This window comes from Schistocerca cancellata, chromosome 3 (genome assembly GCF_023864275.1).
Source record: "Schistocerca cancellata isolate TAMUIC-IGC-003103 chromosome 3, iqSchCanc2.1, whole genome shotgun sequence".
NCBI classification, from domain to species: domain Eukaryota; kingdom Metazoa; phylum Arthropoda; class Insecta; order Orthoptera; family Acrididae; genus Schistocerca; species Schistocerca cancellata.
This window is the reverse complement of record NC_064628.1, coordinates 714,733,740-714,752,261: the sequence shown is the minus strand read 5'-3', so window position 1 is coordinate 714,752,261 and position 18,522 is coordinate 714,733,740. Positions and strand designations below refer to the sequence as shown.

Here is an 18,522-nt window from a genome sequence, read left to right as displayed (position 1 = left end):
GGAGGGTGTGAATCCATCGTCATCCAGGGGAATAGCTCCTGGACACTTGTATTGCAGGATGGAGACAAGTTAGCAGCAGCTCCATTATGCTGTGGGGAACATTCATGGTGGCATCCATGGGTCCATTGGAGCTCATGTGTAACACCAAGATGGCCAAGGAGTATTGTACACTAGTTGCAGACCATGTACACCCCTTAATGATGATCATGTTTCCTGATGGCTGTGGCATTTTTCTGCAAGATAATATGCCATGTCACAAGGCCATGAGTGTGATGCAGTGGTTTGAGGAACACCGTGGCGAGTTCCAATTGATGTGCTGGCCCCCACAAATTGTGAGATCTGAACATGCTCAAACACATCTGGGATGTGATTGAATGTAGCATAAGAGCTTGTTGCTCCACCCTCCCCAGAACTTATGGGAATTCGGTGACTTGTGTGTGCAGAAGTGGTGCCAACTCTCTCCAGCAACCTACCAAAGCCTCATTATTTCCTGGGTATGATGTGTCACCGCTGTTATCTGTGCCAAAGATGGACATATCAACTATTATGCAGATGGCCGTAATGTTTTGCTGATTAGTATACAACTCACAAATGCACTAATGGATTATTTGTATGGAAACTGGACACAGAAAGATAGTTGTAGAAAGAAGTTTCTTTGTGCCCACCACATACTGCTCATTATACAGGGGTCATTTTTAAAGTAACAACCAATTTGCAATGGAGTAAACTGTATTTATGAACGTAAATTGTATCAGAAAGTACAGTAAGCACATAGTCACCATGAGCATTTAAATATTTGACAAGTCATGCCACCAGCTTTTGGATCCCATCATCAAAGAACTCTGTTGCCTGACCGTTAAAACAGTTAGTAACAGTTTCTTTCAACAAGTCATTATTTTCCAAGCACTTTCCATTAGAAATTCCTTCAGTTTTGGAAACATGAAAGTCTGATGGCTCTAAGTCAGGACTGCATGGTGGATGATCAATAATTTCCAATAAAATTTGTCCAGTTGCTCCTTTGTTCTTGCCGCAACATGAGGCCAAGCGTTGTTGTGAAGCAGAATGACTCTGCTAGAGAACAATCCCCTCCCCTTCCCCCAGCATACTGAATAGCATGCCTAAGCTTTAATATTGTTTCACAGTACCTTTCAGCATTCGTTGTCATTGATCTTGGTAAAAAGTCTAACAGAAGAATGCCTTCTGGGCCCCAAAATCCGTGCCATGATTTTCTGTTGTCAAGGTTCTTGTTTGAATTTTCATGGTTTTGTTGGGGAGTTTTAATGAAGCCACTCACTGGATTGACATTTATTCTCTGGGGTATAATGCACAATCCATGCTTCATCACTGGTCACAGAGTGGCTCAAGAACTAATCACCATCCTTGTGATAACACTCGAAAATGGACAAAGAATGTGCCATTCACTTTGATTTGTGTTCTTCTGTCAACATTTTCGGCACCCATCTTCCACACACATTTTTGTAGTGAAGTTTGTCAGTAACAATGTGAAAAACTACTCATCTTGAAACTTGTGGAAATTTGTGATGCCGTTCATCAGTAGTGAGTGCCTGTTTTTGTGAATTACCTCGTCAACTTTTTGTGTCAAGTCGTCATTCATGACAGTAGGCCATTCAGACTGATATTCATCAGGAATGTTTGCTTTTCCTTTATTAAAAAGCCTACAAAATTTACACACCTTTCCATCTCATTCATTACACCTGCACCACAAACTTCAACAAGCTGCAAGTGAATTTTAACAGGACGAATTTGTTTTGCATTTAAGAACCAAAATAATGAGCGCACTTCACAATTGGCAGAATTACTGATTGACATGGCGACAAATGGACATCATGTGACAGGATGCTTGGACACGATGTGCTATCAGTTCTTACTTTAAAAATGACCCTCTTAAATATGTACATGTGTAATGCTCCCTTTTGACTTGGTATCAAGACGTGTGCACTTCCTTCTGCTCTAAGACGATGTAGATAATCAGGAATTCTTATTGAGACTGGTTGTACCATGATTAAGGCACTATACTTCTATACTATTATATTCTATTCTACCTGTTCACACTTAACTTGCATTTTTCACGTTTACCCCCAAATAATAAAATGATTATTAAGATGGTTTTGTAAACACACATATGGTGAGGTCCAGTCTCCAGTAATCTCTGTATTAACTCATCATTTTATGTTAAAGAATTTGTGGATTATTTGACATTCTAATTTTACTATTAACCATGTGACAAACACTGCTGATTTCTGGTGAGTTCAGCTTCTTCGTACATTGCCATTTATAAGTAAAATGATTGTATTGCTGATTATCATTGAACACATCCGTATTTCACTTTGTGTTTGTTGGTCTGTTGTTGTTTGCATTACACTGTAGTACTGTTGAAATTGCGATCACATTGGTAATGAAATCTTACATTTTGTCATTTCTTATTTTCACATTTGATACGTTCCACTTAGACATTTTGTAAGTATATCCTAATCCGTTGTAGTGGATTATCAGTTCTTCCATTTATCTCTGACATGAGAGTAAAATTTCAGCATTACTACTCTGTGTGTAGGCAAATGTGTTAGTCAAAGTAAAATGTGTTTCTCATTTTTTAGCTTTCTGTGTATGTATTCATAATGATAGAAAACTAACAAAAAACTAAACTTGTTAGAATTTGTGAATCAGAAAGTTTGCCTTTGTAGAATTTTATTAAATGTGCAAATAATATGTCTACTTACAATAGACTGCAGCTGAATGAGACATTTATGACTGTTATAAGACTTTTTATAAGAAGATACTTATTTCTTAATTTTTATTAAAAAAATGTTTATGAAAGAAACGCTTGTGAAATGAGATCTTTATAAAAATAAGATGTTTATATAATTAGGTGTTCATAAAAAGAGACTTGTTTCTGTAACAGTTATCTTGAAGTGTTCAAACATTTAATACTAGAAAACTTATTTTAAAAAATGAAAACCAAAAGTAATGCATGTGATTCTTCAGTTTCTCCCGGCGTATTTCTTGCTCGAACAGTCCACGGGTGTACTGCCGATCCATAGTGTCCAATGGACACAATATTTCAGTGCTCAGACATGTCACAATCATCAGGTGCACTGAAGTACTGAGCTCCTGAGGGTGGGCGGCTGTCTTAAATCCCCTCCCCTTGAGAGGTGTTCTCTCCGCGGTCCATGCCCACGAGTCAGCAGTCACTGAGGCGCTGGCGTCGGTGTGTGTGGTGACGTCAGTGTAATTGGGGAGGGGATTTAAGACGGCCACCTGTCCTCAGGAGCTTAGTTCGTCAGCGCACCTGATGATGGCGACATGACTGATCGCAAAATATTGTGCCCATTGGACACTATGGACCAGCAGTACACCCTTGGACTGTTTGAGCAGAAAAGTAATACAGATAAAATGAAAAATAATGAGAAAACTAAAGCAGAAAAATGAAATGAAATATTTGAGGGTACAGATCGGTGGATGTAAAAGCATTTTGCATGCTTGAAACCATGGGAACTGGAAACACTGAACAGCAGTGTACAGACCAAAGCTATTTGACCATATGGGGCCTTATGATGTAGTTATTTCTCACTGTGTCTCACAGTTTCACGTCCCTTTCTGTTATTGATTAGGATCAGAAAATATTTAGATTCTTTTTAGTTCTAGCTTGTTGTGATTAATGGGCCTGAATTTGTATGTGATAACAATGTTTTAGACTGTTCTGTTTGTACTTTAGGACTACAGTGTAGATTATATCACATTAACCTTTTGAATATGATGAAAATCTTTTTTTAGATATATGTTTATTATCTGTCTCTTCACACTCTCAGAAATATAACACCTGTAGCGACTATAATGTTTTATCTTGAATTTAATGAACAGTAACTGTTCAGAGCCTAGCCGTGAGCAGCTGCCACCAGCTTCAGCAGAGGATTTTGAGGCACTTGAAGCCAACATACCTGTTCAAGTGTTTCAAATAACATTCTTCAAACCAGAAATACAACTGCAGTTGGCGACTCATCCTCCCTTTGAGCCCTCTGTTATGCAGGCAAACAGGAAACGCAAGGTTAGCTTCATTCAACATAGCATTAATGTCATTGATTTTTTTCTTAATTCCTGAGCTGCTTGTGGAATGTAATCTGTTTCTTTGATGCATTTTGCTTACTGTGTGTGAACTGTAAATGTTTGAGTTGTGAATACAATGTTTTGTGAAACCTGGTCTTTTGTGGGACTAGTCTGATGCTCTTGTTCTTTTAGAAAGCTGTCTGCCTGTTTTGTATGGTATGGAGAGACATAACGTTATTGATTTGAGAGATGACAGACATTTGAAAATGACAGATGATATACAAAAAAACCTTTGGTGGTCCATGGTGAAAACGTAGAAATGGTAGCACATATGAACTCAGTAACGTGACGCGATAACTAAGCATAGGAACCATAATCTGGAAGTGATAAGTGCCATCTTTAGTTTACATTTTCTAATCCAAAAATTGGTTGTATTCCTAAATCAGTTCAGGCAAATGCAAGGAAGGCTCTTTTAACCACAGAATGGTGTCTCTCTTTCCTATTCTTGTACAACAGTGATAGAGGGAATCTATCTATAATGTCTTTTTTTTAGGAATGTTATATTTTAGGACAGAAAAAAGTATATACAGTAAATTAAACAATGGAAATTCCAGGTAGGGATATCAGCAATAAAAGAAAGGGTTTCTACTCACTCTAAAGATGACCTGTTGCGTTGCAGTCAGGCACAACAAAAATACTGTTACTTGGTTAGCTTTTGGGCAAAGCCTTTTTCAGAAAAGAAAACACTCACTTTACACAAGTAAGCACACCTCGTGCACACGAGACCATCGTCTCCGGCAGCTTGCACCAGAATGCCCTGTCATGTGGAACAAAAGATGCTATTTGAATGGAACGGAGGAGCAGGATACAGGTGGGGGGTGTCTGGCAGAGCATGCAGGGACTCTGGATGGAGGCATGACAAGACTGCCACAAAGTGCAATGTTAGGAGACTGTGGGGCAAGAAGTTGGGGGTATGGGAAGTGGAAAAGAAGAGGAGCAAGAAAGGGGAAAGGCAGGTAGGCACATTGGCAGAAGGCAGCACACAGTGAGGGTGAGAACACATGAGGTGATAGGACAGAGAGGGTTGAAACTGTCGAGTGGAAGGTGTGGGGCAGTAGGTTGCCATAGGTTGAGGCCGGGGTAATTTTGGGAGCGGAGATTGTGTTGTAAGGATAACTCCCATTTGCGCAGATCTGAGCAGCTTGTGTTGGAGGGGAGGATACTCGTGACACGTATTGTTGAGGCAGCCATTGAAATAAAGTGTGTTATGTTCAGCTGCACATTGTGGTAAGGGTGGTCTGCTTTGCTCTAGTGTACAGTTTGATGACGGCCGTTCGTCCTGGTGGACAGTTGGTTTGTTATCATGCCAATATAAAGGCTGCGCAATGATTGCAGCGGAACTGGTATATGACATGGCTGCTTTCACAGGTGGCTCATCCTCTCATGGGGTAGGATAAGCCAGTGACACTACTGGAATAGGAAGTGTTGGGTGGGTGGATTGGGCAGATCTGGTACCTGGTTCTTCAACAGGGATATGATATTTGGAAGGATGTCCCTCATTTCAGGTAATTAGAGCCCTGACGAAGGATGTGGTTTAATTGTTCCAGTCCGGGGCAGTATTGTGCAACAAAGGGGACGCTCCTTTGTAGCTGGTCCTTTCAGCAGAAGAGAGGACAGCCACACACAACCTCAAAACAAATGCTGACCTAATCATCCTACCTGCAGACAAAGCTTTCACCACTGTCATTATGAATCACAGTGGCTACTTTGCAGAAGGCGACTGCCAATTGTCTGACTTCTCCACTAATAAAATCTGCCTGAGTGGTCCCCTCCCAAAAGTCCAACATAACCTCCAATCCCTGTTTAAGGGCTTAAGCCCTACCAAGAACCTCTCCCCGGAATCCATGTCCCTCCTCACCCCAGTGGCACACCACACATCTATCTTGTATGTGCTCCCCAAAATCTGTGAATCCAACAATCCTGGACTCCCCTCTGTAGTTCATTATTGTGGCCCCCTCTAAAAGAATTTTGGCCCTTGTGACCAATACCTTCAACCACATCAAAAGATACCAACCAATTCCTTCACTGACTCTCCACCATCCCCACCATTTTACCTCTTGGATCCTTCCTGTCACTGTTGACGCACCTCCCTATACACAAACATACCTCATACTCGTGGTCTTGCCACCATTGAACACTACTTTTCCCAACATCCCAACATCCTTCAGGCTCCAAAACCATTACCTCATTCCTCATACATCTTACTAACTATATCCTAACTCACAACTACTTCACCTTTGAAGGGAGATAAACAAACAAATCTGTGGCTCAGCCATGGGCACCCCCATTTCACCGTCGTGTGCCAACCTGTTTATGGGTCATCTAGAGGAGACCTTCCTTACCTCCCAAAACCCCAAATCCCTGGTCTGGTTCAGGTTCATTGATGATATCTTCATAATCTGGACTCGGAGCTAAGATACATTACCCTCAATTTTTTTCAACCTCAGTACCTTCTCTCACATGTGCTTCACCTAGTATTTCTCAACCCAGTGTGCCACCTTCCTGGACATTGACCACCTCCTCTCTGATGGCTGCCATAACACCTCTGTCTACATTTAACACACAACCACCAGTAGTATTACGTTCCAATGCTGTTCCACACCAAAAAATTTCTCCCATACAGCCTGACCACTTGGGAATGACATATTTGCTGTGGCAAGAACTCCCTTGCCCAGTATGCCTAAGCCCTCAGCAAGGCCTTCACAGACAGGCACTATTTTCCTGACCTAGTCTGCAAACATATCTCCCATGCCATTTCCCCACACACACCCCAGTCATCCCACAATCCCCAAGAGCCAACTACAAAGAAGTGTCCCCTCCATCACCCAATACCACCTCGGACTAACATGACTGAACCACTTCCTTCATCAGGGGTTTGGTTAGCAGTCGTCATGCCCTGAAATGAGGAATGTCCTACCCAAGTTCATTACCACTCTCCCTAAAGTAGTGTTCTGTCAAAAACCCAACCTTCACAACATGCTAGTCCATAACTGTACCACTCGCAATCCCAACTCCTTGCTACAGGGATCATATCCCTGTGGAAGTCCCAGCGGTCAAGTCTTGCCCAATCCACCCATCCAGCTCTTCCTATTCCAGTCCTGCCACAGGCTTATCCTACCCCATCAGAGGCCAGGCAGTCTGAGAAAGCAACCATGTCATATACCAGCTCTGCTGCAATCATTGCACAGCCTTTTATATTGGTATGACAACCAACCAGCTGTCCAGCAGAATGAATGCTCATTATAAAACTGTGGGCAAGAGCAAAGTACACCGCCCTTTAGCACAACATGCAGCTGAACATAACATGGTTGATTTCAATAGATGCTTCACAACCCAGGTCATCTGGAGCCTCCCCTCCACCACCAGATTTTCTGACCTGCGCAGATGGGAGCTATCCTTACAACACACTCTCCACTCCTGAAATTATCCTGGCCTCAGCCTATGGTAACCTACTCTCCCACACCTTCCACCCAACAGTTTTCACTGTCTCTGTGCTGCCACCTTCTCGCTATTCATATCTATTCACCCTTATTGAGTGCAGCCCTCTGCCAATGCACCTGTCTCTCTTTCCCCCATCTTGCTTCTCTCCTTTTCTGCACCCTGTTTCCCTTCCCCATCCCCCACCTCCCCATCCACCCCCAACCCGTCCCTCCCAAGTCCTTGCTCCACAGTCGCTCAATGGTGCGCCTGGTGGCAGTGTTGTCATGCCTCCATCTAGTCCCTGCACTGTCTACCAGACAGCATTCTTCTCTCCCTCCACCTGTATCCTGGTATTCTTTCTCATTCCCCACCCTCTCCAGACTTTTGCTTTTGTTCCACGTGACACTTGCAATCCAGTCCAAATACATAGGACATTTGTTTGCATATAACTTTGGAATTCAAGAAACTGAATTTAATCTCCATTTATTTTAATTCTTGCTAATATTGTGGAAAAATATTTCCAGTACCATCAGTTTTATGGTGTAAATAAGAAGGGAGTTTGTGGCAACAGTGGAAGAAGGTAAGACAAAATTAATTTTTAATATGATACCACACCAGTGATTAGAAAAAGCAAACAGAAAAAAATGTGGTAGTCAGATGAAAAATATGAAGCTGTTACACTTGCCCTTGGCGTACTCACTGTATGTTTTTGCACTGCTAGAGCTCATCTACATTCCATCTCAGTTTGTCATTGAGAGATTATACTAATGACCAGTAACCAAAATACTTTTTCTCAAAAACTGCATTGAAATTGGATGTCTTGAAGAGTAGCTTCATCTATTTGGCGATGAAAAGGCACATCAAATAATTAGACATAATATACGTTCTGCTGATTACTATTTTATGTAAGGCTTTGTTGTAATCAGAACTCATTGAAAGAGACAGACAGTATTAGTTTGTTGTGAATAAAAGAATGCTTAGTGGATCCTCGAAATTTTCTGTACCCATGGCACCTTCTAACAATTTTATTTTCTATTGTTCAGGGTATGCAAAGCTTTTTCTGTCAGCCTTGTTGTAGATTGCTACCCACAACTTTTTTTCTATGTTGCTGATTACTACCATATTGCCCATTCTCACTGACCATGTTTTTTTTCTTGGATACACTCTTCAAACAACACACTTGGGTCCATACATTATCGCCTAATAGCCTTTCATTTGGTCTCATTTTTCTGCTTCTTTCTGTTCCTCTGTCTCCAAACCAATGTCCTCGGTCAAAAGATCTGCAGCATTTCTACATTGTCGTCAGTTTTGCTACTTAATTGTTTGGTTCTGTGTAGAGTGAGTCAAAGCTGTGTCATTCTTGCAATCACTTAGTCTGAGAGTGGATTTGCGTGAAAAATGTGAAGTGAAATAAATTGACCCATTGTCTGCTTTCATTTGGTGAGAAACTGCTTTATACTAAGATGAAACTGGACAATGGAGACATCATGAGGATATGAATTAATATTTCTGCCATCTTATTATTTGGGTTCTTATGTTGAGACACAAATATTACTGAAATTTGGATTTTATTACAAAGAAGCAGAAAATTCAAGGTTGTTGAAGCTTTTGTAGTTGCAGTTATAGTGTGATGAATATTCTTTACCTCTATCTGCGTATTGATCTGCCTAAGGGTGGAAGATGTATGTAAATCTTCCTGTGATACAGAGCAAGAAGAGACACAAAGACCCTCATTTTGCATACATGTCACAGAAAAACCACTGTAGATTTCTTTCACTTACAGTAAATACTTTGTGTAATTGAGTTGCCGTGTAACTTTTAAAATTTGTTATTTGAATTTATTGTGTCACATAGTTGACACACAGTGCAGTGGAACAATTATAATGTTATTTGTAATTAAAGCAGCTCAAAGATTCTTAAGATTAATATTAATACAAAACTACCTCATCTGTTTACCCACATATTATGTCTCATCTGGTTTCCTTTGAATTAACATCACCTGGGAATACTTGCAATAGCCTTCACAACAAATCCTCATAGAGTTGTGCCAGTATAATGACTTAAGAAGTATAGTTATCTTATACAACGTTGAAAGCAATTTCTGGAACACACTGTCATATAAGCACTCCATCAGCTGTCTGTCAGAAGCATGGCGAGTAGTGAGTGCAGGCAGCTTGGCGTGCTGTGTTCACTAGCATATACAAGGTCATCATGTTCCAGAGTTTGCATTTAATATTGCATCTCATAATTAGAGTTGTTAAGTCATTATATAGGCCCAACTTTGTGGGGAACATTATTGAAAACTGTTGGCAATGTTACATGATGAAGAAAACAGGTTGTGACATAATAAATGTGTATCAGTGCGGCTGTGGTAGTTTTTAATAATAATAATAATAATAATAGTAGTAGTAGTAGTAGTAGTAATGACCTCTGGAGCTCACGATGACTGGTGATTCTTTGTACGTTTTAGAGATCAGCACGAATACAACCATTGTGTCAGCTTGCACCAAATTCCTTACCTCAAGTAACTTTGGAATGTCAGTGCCTGGATGCAAAGATGGTGCGACCTATGTATCCTAAGCGGCTAGTGAAGACAACATGCCAACTACCATCTCCACCTCAGCACATGTTTGATATGTGCCATTCAATGTTTACTGTGAAGGTATGATTTTACAGATGCAACCTATAAAATACATTTTGTCCAACAAAGCTGCTATATAAAATAATAGCTCCAAGATATATCTCTTTACTCCAAGGAGTTCCATATAAAGCAGCCAAAAATAAGGGGTAGAATGATTGTTCTTTGTCTTATATCCATAACTGAAATTTTGTATGACACTTCTAAGAGCCAGTAAATTGTGGATGATAGATAATGCTATTTATGTAGAACAAATGGTCCTATATGACGTGAACAAAATTTCTAACATGGAGATAAAAGTGTAGGGTGCTCAACAAACAAAAAATCTGAGATTGTAAAATGCAAATTCTTGATCTAAGGTTGTGAAGTGTGAAAAGATTTTGCTGACATTGTGCTCCATACATACGCATAAACAAACAAATAAACAAATTATTGCAGTAACCCTGTACCCAGATGTTTGAAGTGCCAGTGAGATGAAGTAGTGTATTCAACATACCCAGGAATCCATCCTGGATTTTCCATTGTTAGATACCCAGGAGTCCATGGTTCTTTATATGTCAAACTGATAAAGATTTAGCTACCATTGAAAAATTATAAAGAAGTACTTTTATAAGCCTAGGACAAGTTAGAAGCTGGAGGTACTGCTGTAGAATACATACAAACTATTCCTCAAATGTCAATTTTATCTTCAGAAAAATTTTGTGCTGTTTTTGTGTTTCATATCAATGCAAACTTCACTGCAGAGTGAGAAAATACATTCTGAAAGCTGGGCAATATTCATAAAATGTAAAATAAGGAAAAGGCAACCACTCATTTGTAGTGGACTGCTGTGTGTCACATAGATACGTGTATCAGAAAACAGTAATCACCCCAACTTTTTAGCTCTTGCTCTTTTACTGGAATAAGTGGACACATTCTTACAAACAACCACAGACACCCAAATGCACACTCCTGCAGCCACTGATTTTAGTTTTACTTTTTGGGTACTCCCCCATTTTATATTGATCTTCTCTTCAGTGGGAAGATGTTCAAGCAGTTGTTGGTCTGCATTGGTAACAATAGCATAAACCTTCCTCTTGCAACAAGTGTAAGTTCTTTTTCTTTCTCCAGCTATTTTAATTTTTTTATCTCTCTTCTTTCCAGTGTTCAGCATTTGCTGTCTTTATTCCCATTTTCTACTACACCCTATCTATCACTGAGATGGGAAGCTTTGACTACTAAAATTACCTTTATAATGTTCCACTCTTGTTGCCTATTCTCCTTATTCAGAGATATGTTTATTGGCACTTTATAAGAAGATTTTTCATGTAGTCAGCGTATGTATCTATTGTTGGAATGAAGTGACACAGTGTGTGGTGCCTTTTCTTGTTTATACTGAAATAGTATCTGCAACATCTACGTCTAAATCCATTCTCAGCAAGCCATTGAGTTGTGCATGGCAGAGGGTATGTCCATTGTACCAATTATTAGAGCTTTTTCCATTTCCATTAATGTATGGAGGTCCACCCCCAGTAGCTACATGGTCAGCGTGACGGATTGTCAATCCTCTAGGCCCGGTTTCGATTTCCAGCTGGGTCGGGGAATTTTCTCCGCCCAGGGACTGGGTGTTGTGCTGTCCTCATCACCATCCTGTCATATTCATCGATTGCAGGTTGCCGAAGTGGTATCAAATTGAAAGACCAGCACCCGGCGAGTGGTCTGCCTGACAGGGAGTCCTAGCCATACAATTAAATAAATAAATATATGGAGCATGGGGAGAATGACTATTTTATTGCCTCTGTGCATGCTGCAATTAATCTGCTCGTGTTCTCTTGATTCCTATGGGAGCAATATATAGGGGATTGTAGTACAAAGCTGATTCTTGAGACTTTGCAGGTAGGCTTTCTCGAAATAGTTTGTGTCTGTCATCAAGTGTCAGTCAGCTCAGTGTCCTCAGCATTGCTGTTGGGCTCTCCCATGTGTCAAACAAACCTGTGACCATGTGTGCTACCTTTTTCTCAGTATCCTCTGTTAGTCTGATTTGATATAGATCCCACACACTTGGGCAATATTCTAGGATGTGAAGCATGGGTGATTTGTAACCGATAAAGTAAAGGCTGCCACTTGCTTTACCTATGACTGAACCATGTGGTCGTTCCATTTCATATCCCTACAAAGTACAAACAACCAGGTATTTGTATGAGTTTGCCAATTCCAACTGCAACTTATTGCTATTTTAGTCCTAGGATGCTATATTCTTTTCATTTTAGTAATTGCACAATTGCCCATTGTTGAACATTTCAAATAAGTTGCTAATATTTGTGCCACTTTGAAATCTTAATCTTACCAAGATTTGACTGAATATTTGTGCATTGTAGTTCTACGTACACACACACACACACACACACACACACACACACGGAGAGAGAGGATGGCAGAGGTGCAGAATAAGACTGGCTTAGACTCAGTCCCACATGTGTGAAGATAGATAGTGCTGCCATGTTGTCATATCATCTGCACACACTACACAAAACAGAGAAAATACTATTGCATCACTAACTTGAAATAGCATACAATATTAATAAATATTATTTTCATAAATTAAAGCAGTGTATTAATTACAACTATTATTTGACAATGAGCTTCACCTGTTTTCCTCAGGTGGAAGATTGCACAGAGTCTGGTAAATTTTTTTGTGGCACTACATTGTTTTGTGTGTGTGTGTGTGTGTGTGTGTGTGTGTGTGTGTGTGTGTACCTTCATTGTTGCAATTCTTATGTCTGTGTTGGTAAGCACTTTCCTGTAGATTATCTGTGGGCTTTTTACATGCTTTCCAGCTTCCTCTTTTCTCGATTTCAGACTTCTGTTTCATATGGTATGTTTTAGATTGTAAGAGGTTAATTATGTACTATATCAGTTTGCTCTTATGTAGCATTCACTGTGTTAGGATGTATACTGTTGACTACTTGTAGCTGTGTGTTCAGAATTTGCCTGTTTGGAATATCTTTATTTCTGTACAGTTACTTCATTTTTATATTTTAGTATGGTTGACAACTTGCTTCCCTATCTGTCTAAAGATAACTACTGTATCCTATGTTCAGATTAGTTTAGAATTAAGTCTGTCTGCAAGCACACTTTTGTCAAATGTTTCAAAAACCAAGACCAGATTCATTGCATATTATATTTTTTTCATTAAGAAGATTTATGTGAATGTCAAATTTATGGTGTGAATCGTGGCTGTGCTATTTCTTTATACTGACTCTGCTGGACTTCGGTCCATTGATTTAGCATTCATGTAGCTGGGATGTGTACTGTGCCAGGACAACTTGATACAGAGTATAAAATCTTATGGAGAAATGTAAAAATATTAAACAGTTTTTGATTTCTTGGGGCCCACATTGAGACTGTGAACTTGGATGGTACAGTGTTTTATTCCAGCAAGTTACCTCTACTGAAGAAATCAGTGCTTGGTACTGCTGCCAAGACACAAATAAAAGTAAAAGTGCCAACAGAACCCTTGTTTTCAGAACTGTTGCTTTCTTTCTCAGTGAGGAGAACACTCATGTAAAAAAAGGTTTTACTTATGCAAGCTCTCGGAGTCAGAGCTAATGGCTTCTTCTCCTGGCAGAAGTGTTAAAGAGGAAGGAAGAGGGGTGAAGAGTAAGAAACTAGAGAGATTTATGAGAAAGGGTGTACTTTGGAAAAGTCACCGAGAAGCCCTGGCCAGGGAAGTTTTACCAGACGGGATAAAGAAAGACTGATTCTCTCTCTCTCTCTCTCTCTCTCTCTCTGCCAAGGCATAACACAGTAGGTGCAGACAACAGCCCCTATCACATGGGGAGTGGGGATCAGAATGTTTAACAAACTTCCAAAGGGAAGCTGCTTTGATTTCGAAAATGTATCTTGAAGGTATATCTTATTAGTAAGAGATTTTATAGGAATGAAGATATATTTGGGTTTAATGTCCCTTAGACGTTGAGTTCATTAACGGTGGAGCACAGACATCAATTGTTGTTTAAGGATGGAGAAGGAAATCAGCCATGCCCTTTCAGAGGAACCATCCTGGCATTTGGCTGGAGTGGTTTAATAGCATTAAAGAATTACTCTTAGAGATATAGGTTACTTTCTTTTGCACCATATTATTTATAAATAATAGTGACATATTGAGCTTTTATAACCATCCCAGAAAATTATGATATGAATTGTAACATTTGTCCACAATCCAAAACAAATCTTATATTTGTCTGTGCAGAATAAATAAATAGATTGTGTTTATTGGTAGCAATAATCTAATCTTTTTTTTCATTGAAAATATGACATGTAAAAAAACACAGTTCTGCTCTCTTCCAGTTTGTGGGCATTGCCAGCTCTCTGATTTTGGATGCCAATTGTAAGCGAACTACAGTTCTGCTACCAAGCAATTTATCATTCAGTCAGGGGAGCATTGTCCTTCCACAGTACTGGGTTGACCCAGCTATACCTCATATAGAGCAAACTGTAGAAACAGGCAAGTAGTAGCCATGATATTCTTTCAGCAAAAATGTGTGTGCGTGTGTGTTATAAATATTATTTAGCAGTATTGATTCAGTAATTGAAGTGTACTATTCATCTAACTGCCAAATTTGCACAGGTAGGTCACAGTTTTCCATAAAACTGTATTATATTAATAAAGTAACTTCCACAGTGATAATTAAACAAACAAAAAATGTACATTTGTGATATGTTAAACTGTTGTGCTGGACTTAGATTCACACTCATATTTCTGCCTTTCAGGGGAACTGCGATATCAGTTGTACTTTCTGTGCAAAGGTCATGGATCTGGTTTCAAATTTGGGTACTGACCACAATTTTAGCTTTTCCTTAATGTCAATTTCAGTGTATACTGTGCTAAAGAAACATTTGTCATTCCTTGGTTTGCTTCACAAAATCTATTAACTTGTGTCGCAACATGCACTCATGAGGAGGTGTATAAGAGATAGTTCTTCTGGTGCCATGGTAAATGCAACAGTTCCACCTGTCAAGTGAAAGGGATAACATCAGATCTTGTACTGATCTTTTGAATAATAATCAATCACAGGAATGGGTAAATGCATGATATCAGTTCATTTGTTTGTGGCGAGATCATGGATGCCTAATACATAGGGTACTGTGCAGGCTTGTGGCTTTTCACATATCGCCATATTATGGATGTACCAGGAGCATCTTGTGGAATGCTGCCACAATAAGTCAATTGCTGTGGCCAGCAAAATGTTGATAATGGGGTCACTGTTGACTAGCATGGATTGCAACAGCTCAGATGAACCATGTTACAACAAATGACTTCCCTGTTTAGCGCTAAAGATCTATTGGTGAGCAGCCATACCATTCAAAACCAGAACAGAACTTCTTGTTATGCAGTGTCAATGCTCCTACCCAGTATGCACCACGTCTCACAATATGTCATGGAACGTGTAGATTAGCATGGAATAAGGTTGTCTGGTTTGATGAATCATGTGGACATTTTTGTATCTGCTGCTGGCAGGATGCAAATAAGTAGGAACCCACATCTGGCATGTGTGCCACCACCTACAGCTTTCAGTTGGGGCAAGTGTTGGAAATAATATAGTATCTAAATGATTAATGGAAAATCTCATATAAAGATGTGAAACAAATACTAACAAAGAGATAGAGGGGCTGGCCAGTACTTACCTCAGCTCAGTACAGCCGATAGATACACATAAAACAGAACGAAAATTTACGTTCCTAGCTTTCGGAACAAATGTTCCTTCATCGGGGATGAGAGAGGGGAAAGAAAGGGAAGAGGGGAAAGGAGATTCAGTTACTCACAACCCAGGTTATGAAGCAACAGGGAAAGGAAAATTGGGAGGGTAGCAAGGATGGAGGCATGGTTGTCAGAGGGAAGCCAAAGATATTCTACTGTAAGTACTGTGCCAGCTTCAAACCAAAGAGGATGCATACAGAAGTAAAGAGGTATATAGTATAAAGATAAACACAACTATGTAGGATGAAAAGATGCATGAATGGCTAAAGAGGTTAGGGAAAGAGGAGAAGACTGAAGAGTAAATGGGAGTGAGGTTGTTTAACGTAGGTTCAGTCCAGGGGGATGGCGGGATGAAACGATGTGTTGGAGTGCAAGTTCCCATCTCCGCAGTTCAGAGGGACTGGTGTTGGGTGGGAGAAGCCAAATGGCACATACGGTGTAGCAGGTTCCTAGGTCCCTAGAATTATGCTGGAGAGCAAGCTCCGCTACTGGGTATTGGGCATCTCCTAGGCGGACAGTTCGTCTGTGTCCGTTCATGCGCTCAGCCAGTTTAGTTGTTGTCATGCCGATGTAAAAGGCTGTGCAGTGCAGGCATGTCAGTTGATAAATGACATGTGTAGTTTCACACATGGCCCTGCCTTGAATTGTCTATGTTTTACCAGTAGCGGGGCTGGAGTAGGTGGTTGTGGGGGGATGCATGGGGCAGGTTTTGCAGTGGGGTCGGTTACAGGGGTAGGAACCACTGGGTAGAGAAGGTAGTCTGGGAATATTGTAGGGTTTAACAAGGATGTTACGGAGGTTAGGGGGGCGACGAAAGGCAACTCTGGGTGGTGTGGGGAGAATTTTGTCAAGGGATGATCTCATTTCAGGGGTCGACTTGAGAAAGTCATATCCCTGGCGGAGTAATTTGTTGATGTTTTCGAGGCCAGGATAATATTGGGTGACAAGGGGGATGCTTCTGTGTGGTCTGGGGGTAGGAACATTGTTGTTGGACGGGGAGGAATGTATTGCTCGGGAAATCTGTTTGTGGACAAGGTCTGCAGGATAGTTGCGGGAGAGGAAAGCACTGGTCAGGTTATTGGTGTAATTGTTGAGGTATTCGTCACTGGAGCAGATCTCTTCCACACCTACCAGTATCATCCATTTCAGTTGATTTCTTGTTGCTGGCGATATTTTTGTGCCATTGGCTATCTTTCTCTGCCACAAGAAAATTTTTTTGGGACATTTCTGTGGCACGCGCGATCTTTTTTGTGGCACGCGCGATCTTTTTTGCGGCACGCGCGATCTTTTTTGCGGCACGCGCGATCTTTTTTGCGGCACGCGCGATCTTTTTTGCGGCACGCGTGATCTCTTTTGCGGCACGCGCGATCTTTTTCTTCTTCTTCTTCTCTTTTTTTTTTTCCCGCCACTCGCTATCTCTGTTTTTGAGCAACCTGTGTTCTTTTCCCCTGATCTGGACATACTTGCTTGGTCTGGTCAACTTTTTCCGTATTTTTCTTATTTAGTGGTCTTCCTTTGGTATTGAACATTACCAACACAATTTATTTCTTTCTCGCCCTTCCCTCCGCGTTTTATTCCTTCTTATGATTACTATTTCAACTTTAGTTATTTAATTTCCCTACCCACCAGTTACCCACTACGCACCCTAATCCTATACCACATTATTTACATTCATTCCGGAAACATGCATTCACCGTAGCCGAACTGCAATCCCACATACTTTTCCTCCGGTCCTGCTTAACCTTTGGAATTACCCCCAAAGGGCTTACCTTAAAATTTCCCATCTCCGGGTGCAATTCCTCCTTCCACCAGTCTCTCCTGGACTTCCAGAACCTTCAATCCTTAGCCCTTACCCAACTTGTCCTGAATCTCTACACTACTTCATGTAACCACCACTCCCAACACCTCCTATCTCTCTTCAAAGTCCTCCACCTCGCAAACCCTTGCTTGGAGAACACACTCAGGAACATCATCCTAGAAGCCAGCTGCAAACTTGAGTTCCATGCCACACACCACCTGAAAAAACTATCCACAGTGCTAGTGCAACACCTAAGAAGTGGGGTCCCTCTCCCTATCCCTCACAAACACCAACCACAACAGAACCTTCAACAAACCCCCCTCATAGCCAACAAACCTAGCCTAGCCACCCTACTCAATCTCCCCATCCCAGCACATACCCCACACAGACCAAATCTCAACTATAACCATAGTCAAATGCCACATATCACCAGTCCCAATTCAGTCCTAAACCTCTCATCCAGATCCCTCTCTCCTCCAGAGACATCTGTTCTATCAAAAGGCTTAACCTTTAGCCCCACGCCTAAATTCAACCACACTGCCCTGGTTAAAGATCTCCTCTCATTCACCCGGAACCTCAACTGGAAATATCACTTCACTACCCAAACACAGCCCCCAAATACTAGACCCAGTGTTGAACCCTGTCTAGAACAGTTCCGACTGCCTTCTCAAAGGGATCCTCCTCCCCTCCCCCAAAACCATCCCTTGCAGACATTTCAGGAATTCCTCACATCCAGTGTTGCCTCCCAGTCCTTCTTGAAGAACATCCCGACAACCCCCAACATCACCCCCGCTGAATCCCGTG

The 18,522-nt window shown here is 40.9% G+C and overlaps 1 protein-coding gene across 1 annotated transcript in view; it reads left to right on the top strand.

The window, feature by feature from the left end:
• Positions 1-18,522, top strand: part of LOC126176534 (intermembrane lipid transfer protein VPS13B) — a 238,167-nt gene that overhangs the window by 139,605 nt on the left and 80,040 nt on the right. The window contains exons 13-15 of the mRNA XM_049923691.1: positions 3,891-4,063; positions 10,013-10,204; positions 14,510-14,666. Coding sequence (XP_049779648.1) covers positions 3,891-4,063; positions 10,013-10,204; positions 14,510-14,666 — 522 coding nt within the window. The remainder of the gene's footprint in view (positions 1-3,890; positions 4,064-10,012; positions 10,205-14,509; positions 14,667-18,522) is intronic.